The sequence below is a fragment of the Salminus brasiliensis genome, chromosome 14, assembly GCF_030463535.1.
Source record: "Salminus brasiliensis chromosome 14, fSalBra1.hap2, whole genome shotgun sequence".
Classification (NCBI taxonomy): Eukaryota; Metazoa; Chordata; class Actinopteri; order Characiformes; family Bryconidae; genus Salminus; species Salminus brasiliensis.
Window position 1 is genome coordinate 27,322,288 of NC_132891.1, and position 9,481 is coordinate 27,331,768.

General features: G+C 36.5%; 1 protein-coding gene across 1 annotated transcript; it reads left to right on the forward strand.

The window, feature by feature from the left end:
• The first annotated feature begins 2,482 nt into the window (after positions 1–2,482).
• Positions 2,483–9,481, forward strand: LOC140577203 (chitinase-like protein 4). Its single transcript, XM_072697056.1, has 11 exons — positions 2,483–2,512; positions 3,542–3,649; positions 5,338–5,370; positions 6,617–6,812; positions 7,145–7,192; positions 7,276–7,438; positions 7,541–7,662; positions 7,881–7,935; positions 8,056–8,235; positions 8,325–8,405; positions 8,636–9,481. The coding sequence occupies exons 2-11, from the start codon at positions 3,619–3,621 to the stop codon at positions 9,086–9,088; spliced, it is 1,362 nt and encodes a 453-aa protein (XP_072553157.1). The 5' UTR covers positions 2,483–2,512; positions 3,542–3,618; the 3' UTR covers positions 9,089–9,481.

Consider the following 9,481-nt stretch of genomic DNA (forward strand, 5'->3'; position numbering starts at 1 on the left):
GGCTTTTACAGACCAGTTAGACACTCCCAATCAACTTGTTACCTGACCTGAAGCCACCTGTTCTCACTAATCACTTGTGTGAAAAACACCTGTCCACAGAATCAGACAGATCACACAGATTTCAAGTCTCCAACATGGGTAAAACCAAAGAGCTGTCACAGGACCTCAGAGTCAGAATTGTTGACCTTCACAAAGCTGGAATGGGCTACAAAAAGATTAGTAAGGTGTTGGATGTGAAAGTAACAACTATTGGTGCAATTATCAGAAAGTTTAAAGAGTATAACATGACAATCAACAGACCTCGGCCCGGTGCTCCAAAGAAGATTTCGCCTCGTGGGGTGGCAATGATGCTGAGAACAGTCAGAAATCGTCCTGCAACCACTCGGCAGGAGTTAGCAAATGACCTGAAGGCAGCTGGGACCACAGTTTGCAAGGAAACAATTGGCAACACTTTGCGCAACAATGGATTCACATCCTGCAGTGCCCGAAAGGTACCCCTGCTGAAGAGAGCACATGTGGAGGCGCGCCTCAAGTATGCCAATGATCATTTGAAAGATGAACCAAGTTATTGGGAGAAGGTTTTGTGGTCAGACGAGACCAAAATTGAACTTTTTGGCCTCAACTCCACCCGCCATGTGTGGAGGAAGAAAAATGCTGCCTATGACCCCAAGAACACTGTGCCCACCGTCAAGCATGGAGGTGGAAGCATAATGTTTTGGGGGTGTTTCTCTGCCAAGGGCTACTTCACCGCATCACTGGGAAGATGGATGGAGCCATGTACCGCACAATCCTGAGGGACAACCTCCTCCCCTCTGCCAGGGATCTGAAAATGGGCCGTGGTTGGGTCTTCCAACATGATAACGACCCTAAACATACAGCAAAGGCAACAAAGGATTGGCTCAAGAAAAATCACATTAAGGTCATGGAGTGGCCCAGCCAGTCGCCAGACCTCAATCCGATCGAAAATCTATGGAGGGAGCTGAAGGTCAGAGTTGCCAAGCGACAGCCCACCAACCTTCATGATTTAGAGAGGATCTGCAAAGAAGAGTGGGCCAAAATTCCCCCTGGTGTGTGTGCTAAACTTGTGGTTAACTACAACAAACGTCTCACCGCTGTGCTTGCAAACAAAGGCTTTGCCACTAAGTATTGAGTGTGTTTGGCAAGAGGGATCAAATACTTATTTTCCTCATTGAAATACAAATTAATTAAAATATATTCTTTAAAATTATATTCTGGATTTTTGTCTTGATATTCTGTCTCTCCATGTTAGAATATATCTACCATTAAAAGTGCAGAAGGATAGTGTCTTTATTAGTGGGCAAACAAAGAAAATCAGCAAGGGATCAAATACTTCTTGGACTCACTGTATGTTGTCTTAGCTTTTTGTGCGAAATGCATCATTCTACTTTCCAAAATTAAAGGAAAATCCTGGATTGTTGTTATACACAATTTTAACTTGTCCATCCTCTCTATAAACCAGCTCTAACAGAATGTCCTGTCCTCTGTTTCTGTCTTCAGGTTAATAGCTCATTCATGATTTCTGTTTATCCGGATGAAAATGTGGATAGGGCAATGTCTCTTAAAAGTGATGTTACCACAGGTCTAGCGCCCTTCCTGAGTGGTTGTAGCATGATGTGTAGCTCCACCCTTCCAAAGACAAAAACAGCCCTTTTACCATATCTTTTTCTTCTCTAAACTGTCATTTCATCTATAGTTTCTAGTTTCAATAGTTAACTATCACTGTGCTAATACTGACATGTACACAGATCAGCTTCAAAAAGTTATTCTGCTATATCATAATCAATGGTGAATAATTTTGGCTTTATTTCTGTAGAATGTAACCACAGTGTCTATGTTTTATACAGTAATTGGTTCTAAACAACTGGTTCTTCTTATCCAAAATAAGAGAGCTTCAGTTTGGTTATCTAGGTTTTCAGTGAGAGCTTATAATCTGTTTGATCAAGGATCATGTATACTACAAAATTGCTGGTTTATTAAAATACAAAGGTCATATATTTGTTTGATGTACAGCTATTAAAGTGAAAAAAGTTGCCCAAATAAAACCTTAATTCAAACCATCAAAACTAAAAAGGCTTTAGTTTTGATGGCCAGTGCTCAAGTTTAATAAAATGTAAGACGCATCTTGCGTTTTTCATATAAGCTTTACAAAGGCTTGTCATTATAACGCCAGCCTCTATGAATGTATAAATACAACATTCATTGTAGGTTTTTACCATAGTTATCATAGCTCCTAACACCTTCCTAACACTTCAAATGTCAAATGTTTAAATTTCTTTTGACCAAAGACGAAGAGCTACACTCCCTTACAACAGATGGCAGTGTGCTCTTTGTGAAGGTTGGGGGCTAATCCTTCAGGATGCTTGAGGGAAACACAAAGCTCCTAAGCTGCTCAGTTTCCATCATCACAGCAAGTAAAAGACCCAAATCTGTGAATGGTGTATGTAGATCTTAATGTGGATGTAGTGAAGGAACTTTTCTCCTATTTTTACATGTAAGTAACCCATTTTACTTACTAGATGCTACTGTGCATTTTGAAAAGTGTTTTCCTTATAATATTATAATATATATGACTTTAGGAAACATTCTAACCTAATTATGGTAATTTGGATAATATCAATTAATAAACCAACAAAAGGACCAAACATGCAGTGCTTTTGGCTGTAATAATGGATTATTCAGCAGTGTGTTGATGAATGGCTCCCTCTAGTGTCAAATCTGAATGCGTGTAAAAAAAGGTTTTGAATAAAAATCGGTTCTCAGTAATACAACAATAACACACAGGATTTTATACTGAGATATATTTGTAGATTATTAATATGGTTGTTTGTTTTTATTTTAATTAAGGAACTTTTTGTAAAATTAAATACTTTCATGGATGCACTAGTGATTTTTGTTTTTCTGTATTTCTGCATCACCTAAAATATAAATGTAGTGAAAGAAAATCAAGCAATAGGACAACAAAACCAGTGAACCAGAAAATTCTTGATTAATGACCATAAGCTTGTGTGAGCTTTATTATGCCATTGTGATTATACAGATCTTCTGTTATGTAGGCTATGAAGGTTTTGTTGGTAGTAATACTAAGTCTGGAGAAGCTCAGTAATACATTCATAAATGCTTTTAAATGCTTAGACGTTAATAACATAACATTATATATTGAATAATAAAAGTGAATTACCATAAACCAAAAACTTACCTTTTTTGTAACTTTATTTAGATTCACATTGTCTAATGTTTATGTTAAACATAACTATTTACATGGGAAGCAGTTATTAATCCACTGACTAATGTCTTTTTTGATGACCACAGCGTTAATGGCCCACTACAAATCTGTAAACCTGTTTCCTTGTTATTATTTTATAAACAATAAATAGTAAAAGTATTATATTTACTATGTGTTTACAAACAGGGCAGCTGGTCCATTTGTGCAGACACATTTGACAACTTAAGATACATTCTATCTTGAGACATTTACACAGGAAACAGATTGAAGTGTAACTGACTATGTGTGTTTGTACAGGATGTGGCATGTTTAGCATTACTTGATCAGAACTCAATCAGCTGTTTTGGCCAGTTACACTTCTAGAATCCCCTTCAATGCACAAGCAAGCAATGCAGTTTACCACAGGTAAGGATACTGCTGTAATATTTATTTTAAAAAATGACTTTAGATGAATATACAGTACTGTGCAAAAGTTTTAGGCAGATGTGAAAATTTGAATGAAAAAGATCTGGGCAGAAAAACACTAATATTAGAACATCAATATTAGGATAAATACATTAGATAACATTAGTAGAACAAGTAGTGTGTTTTGTCACTTTGTTCAAAGCTTTTTTCATCGGAGTCTAGTGTTACTTGTAGTTGGTTAAACACTTGGTTGAACGTTTACTGATGTTTACTTGCATCTAGCATATATATATATAAGAGTTTGTTGATTTTCTTAGTGGTAAAAAGTGAATATGAAACAAACCTAAATTAAATCAAATTGTTGTCTTGTAAAAATCACTAATATTATATGTGTTTCTAAATATGTATATATATATATATATATATATATATATATATAGAGAGAGAGAGAGAGAGAGTTAAAAAAAGATGTAGATGTTATGTGAACTATTTTGCTTGCATAAAAAACAGAAAACAAGGACAACACTTCAGGGCTGCAGTGTCAGCTAATGCAGTGTTCTGAAGTGGGCTTCTAGTGGTTTCATGCTAGCTCATGAGGATGTGGCTTCTACGTTTTTGTTTTGTTGGTGTCTGCAGAGAACTAGAACAGCCCCACAACCTGCTTCTGCAAAAACAGAACAAGACAAATAAAACATGCTAGACTGCTGCTCACGGGTTCATGTTCTCCACAACAGTCTTGAGTAATTTCTTAATAATTACTTAATTTGGTCTAAATGTTCTTACATAGACCAGATAATTCTGGTTTTAAAATTGGTTTGTAAAAAGCAGTAGAACACAAGAGGGGGTGTGTTATCGCTAAATAACAGCAAAGCTCTGATGAAGTAGACATATTCATTTACAATAACGTGCAACCTTGAGTATTCTATTGCCTTTGTACAACTGTTCTATATTATATAAAAATAAAAATGAGCCATGAGCGTAGAATTTTATGTTTTAATGTTAGCATTTTCTCCTGCCAAATTATAGTTCCTTAACAAGCAGCTTGTTGCAATGTCAAAGTGACAAACTTCATTCACTGCATAGCCTGCAGTTCCTTCTCCAGCTTCTTACATAGACCAACACAGTCTATTCCACTCACTCTTTTTCAGAGCACTCTGTTTTCTGTTTGTGTTTTGTTATTGTGTATTCTTCTTTTAATCATTTTAATTTGACTTGAGATCATTACTTTTCTTTGTAATTTACGTTACAAAATAACATCACAGTTAGAACGCTTATCAACCAATGAGCTTGCATAGCTGTGCTTACATAACTGTTGTATAAACACACATATGTCACAACATACATCGTCAGTTTAATTTTCTATAAAAGCAAATGATTAAAAGCTGTTGAGCTGTTCATGCAATGTAGTCTATTGTGTTGCTTAGCAACTTTAGCCAATTACCTGGCAGTGTAATTGTTTATTTAGATTATTACTTACAATTATTTAATTATTTCTTGAACATGTGTATATTTGATCATTCTGTATCATACTGTATACGGTTATATCATTCATTATATCATGATATTTATAAAGCTACTAGAGGTGTGCTAGACAACATTGTTACTATGACCTGTCTTGGCATATTGCACTAGTTTGCAAGGATGTTCTGCAGTAATCAATGGTCTTTTCCTTCATTCTTTCTTTTTAGTGTGGGCTTGTCTGTGTCTGGTGATATCAGCAGGTGAGTTCTGGCACTAATGATTGGGGTTTCTGTAACTCTGTTTTCTTTAAATGAAACTCTGTTCTCTTTGTGTGAAAACATTGGTGTCTTAAAATAACAGCATTGTTGCAGCAAAGGTCTTTTTCTACGGACTGATTTAAAGCAGCATTATACGAGAAGTGGTATTTTTAGTTTTTTGGTATTTTCTGTCATTTGTTGACAAGTTGAGAGGTACAGAACCATCACTGAAAGTGACAGAAAAATGTGACCTGAGGTTGTAGAGTAATATTACAGGATTTTACACAAACATGAGGTTATGCACTTCTGGTGCTTGTCCCACCAGCTTCACCAAAGTTACATAATGCAGTTAGTGCTTTTGTGTGCCAATACTGGAGTAAGACTGAAAGACACAATATTCTCCCTGTTATAAATCAGTGGAGCATGACAATGATTTAAAAGATGTTATTCTAAGGTAAAAATGCTACACAATGCTGCTTTAAAATGACAATACTAATAATTATACATCTTACCTAGTTACATATAGTTCTTCGTATTTATTTTGTGTTTAATTTTGTTCTGTTAATGGATTGCTTTAATGATCACATTTATGTTTTAGCTTTCGCATTGAATTTTCTTTTACCTAAAGAATTGCAAAGGGGTGTAACAATGCATTATGATGCTTACTGCACTTTTATTGTTTAAACACCAAGTTTGTCAACAATTAGCACCAACCAGCAAGCCCCAGCATGTTCTTGGCATACATCTCAACCCCCCTGCCTCCAACCTCTAGTCTCATTAGGAGATTATGTTATTAACTGAATGCAGTCATGTCCTTAATATAAATATTGTTTTACACATGACTATAATATTTTTTGTGATCCCTGTATTGTACATTGAACAAAACTGTGGACTAAGTGTATCTTTACACCCCCAGCATTAAAGGACTTGAGTAGTTTTTTACATGTTAATATGTTAATATGTGGTGGCCACCTTTACCACTCCACACGCTGCTGCTGCTGACACATTAAGGTGTGTTTTTCAAACAGAACTTAAAATGAATATTATATGGCACATTGCTAAAGTGTTTTAGCTGAGGGCTACTGATATAAGATTGGATACGCTCATTAGTGCTTATACATTAACGTCATACAGAACAAGGAGCCTCATCCTAGGTCAGCGAATGATTTTCATGAATACAAATCCCAGTGTTAGATTATCCCAGGGTGATTAACAATTATTAATCAGATGTGTTCCTGTTCCTTATAAGCTGCAACTACCCAGAGCGACTACAGGGTGGCCTGTTATGTGGACATGTCAACACAGCGCCTGTTCCACCACATCAGTCCCTCAATTTGCACATACATTATATTGTCCTCTGCTTACATCGATGAAAACTCCAGCTTCAAAACTGTGTCCCAGGATGCCAACACTGGTTGCACCTCGTTAAAATCACTGCAAGAGAGGTCTGTCCTGCCAAAACACTTTTTATTTAACAATTGGTAATTCTCTTTCTTGCATTTATAGTGAAGGTCTAGTTTCAGTATTGCCTCACTCAATTTGATCATCTACTATACTCAAAAGCTCAAACACTTTAGACACAGCTTATTCAGTTAACCTATTTGTCAAAGAAAGAGAATGTCTAGGAGAAATTCCTCCATTTCCGATCCAGTATTCCTTGCCAGAAATAAATATTGGATCAGTGCCATTTCTATATATATATATATATATATATATATATATAAACGAGTACAAAAATGTGTATGGTGAACTAACACTGCATAACATTTTTCTTCAGGAACTCTTCTCTGAAGACTTTACTTGGTGTGCAAATCAAACAGTCAAGGTATTCACAATACTACATTATTTGTGGACATCATCATAGCTTTATCAAAAGCTTCATAAGAGGAAGCAATTGTTTCTCCATAGGTTAGAGCAGCTGACCAAAAATCAAGCTAGTTTGGATACATTTGTCAACTCCACATTGAAGTATCTGAAGGAGGAGAATTATGATGGACTCGAATTGACTTGGGTGGACACTGCCTTTGCTGAACCTCCCAGGACCACTGAGATTCTAGCAAATTTACTCAAGGCAAGGAGATATTTTTTGGATGATTCTTGGAGTCTTGGATTAGTTGATAAAAACCGACAAATGTTTTACATGAATAAATATTTATCATTAATGTTTTTGCAGGACCTGAAAAGACAGATTGGAGAAGACACTGACTTCACTAACAGGCCTGTGGTAGTTTCAGTGTCTCTTTCGGACCGTAACAACCACACCAGCACCCACAATGATGAGAAAACCATCTCACAGTAAGTGCAATGTCACATTTACTTGCAGTAGATTGATCACTGTTGCTTGTCCTCTGGCATATCCAAAGTTACTTAAAAAATTGTACTGGGTTATATTGGGTTATGTTTAACCCAATTAGCTAGACCTTTAGAATACAGCGATTGTTTAAGTATGTAGAAAATCCAAATCCAAAATGAACTTTTGCAATCAACTGTGCAGTACAATCCTTATCTTTTAGATATGTGGACTTCATCACCTTGCTGCCATCTAGCCCTAAAGAAGAGTCACAAATTGTAAGCAATTCTCAGTTTGTTTGTTTTTTTTTTACTTTTCTGTACTTTACTATTTTGGGGGTACTAAAATATCTTATCAGCTCTGGATGTTGATGTGTTTGGTGTCTTCTGATCTCATAGGACAGTGCAGTCAAGTACTGGCAGAACAAAGGAGTTGACCCCAAAACACTTACTGTGGCTTTGCCGGCATTCTTATGGAGGTCTAGGCGAAGAGAGGATAGGAGACATTCTGAGACTGTGAATCTAAATCCAGATAAAGTGGAGCAGCCCTATGGCCCTGGGCTGATGATTGCCAAGCAGGTAATCTGGATGGACAATTTAGGCAAGGAGGATGAAAGTGGTTTGTTTGGTCTTATTCATCACAGTGAATTTGTGCTGTTTCCCGTAAGGTCTGCCAGGCCATTAAGAATGGACAAACGGAGTTAAAGACTTTAACAAAACTCAAGAGTACTCAGAGCCTTGGAGAAGAGGTGAGTCAACTGTATATATATAGTGAATCTACAGCTGTTTTTTTTTAAACTAAGTCTGGTTTGCACCATGTTTTAAACTAATTGTAACTAACAATTAGCAGGGCTGTTGATGCATTTGTTTTAACTAATAAATGAGGACCATGTTGAGCCAAAAACAAATATTAATTAAAAAATATAGATACTACACATGGAAAACTACTAGCTGATCCAAACTCTAACATAATTTTCAGGTGTCATGGCTGCTGCAGAAGGGACTTGGTGGTGTTGGAATTGTTGTCTTAGACATTGACAATTTTGCTGACTCTGTGTGCCTCAACTGCACCGAAAATGAAAAAGCCATTCTGGAGTCCAAGGTGATTTCTGTGTCTCCTCATCACTTTCGCTCTCGTGGTCATGTTCCCCACTTAAGGCATGGTCATCACTGTGGTCATCATCATCATCATCATGATAGAGATCGCAGCGTGCCTCATAGCCAGGATGACCATTCATTTAATGCTAATAACACTGGTCATCGTCATGGACACCGTCATGGTCACCGTCACCATGAACATAGTCACTGTGGTTACTTTCACCATGGTCGTGGTCATCATGGTCGTGGTCGTGGTGGTCATGGTCCACATGGTAGTCATGGTGATCATGGCAATGAAGGCCATTCTCATCATGACCATCACTCATCAGTATAGAATTCATAAAACAGAGAAATTCATATCAGTTAAAAATCACCAGCTGAAGTGTGATTAGTAAATAAATAGGAGCAGCCATTTGTCACTGTCATAAGAAAACCTTCCCTCTCCATATTTTTTGCCTCAGCTGAGCTTTACCCTGTGTGAACATTTTGATGATGAGTGGATGACCAGAAAATCTGAGAAGCTTTTTTGAATTTGAAATATAAAAAGGAAACATCTAGAAAAGTGTGATTGTTTTTTGATGACAGTGTTGCTGTATAACAGCACTGAAGCTTAGACAGTTATCTATGTATTGCTTATCATGCTTTTATTTTAGCTTATATAAATCATATACTATTCCTTTATATTGCAGAATTAAGTTTGTTTGTATTGTTATTTAAAATTGCTTAA

Coding starts and splice junctions, on each gene's coding strand:
- LOC140577203 (XM_072697056.1), top strand. CDS start 3,619: ATGCACAAGCAAGCAATGCAGTTTACCACAG. Junction 3,650..5,337: donor AGCAATGCAGTTTACCACAG/GTAAGGATACTG, acceptor CTTTCTTTTTAG/TGTGGGCTTGTCTGTGTCTG. Junction 5,371..6,616: donor GTGTCTGGTGATATCAGCAG/GTGAGTTCTGGC, acceptor GTTCCTTATAAG/CTGCAACTACCCAGAGCGAC.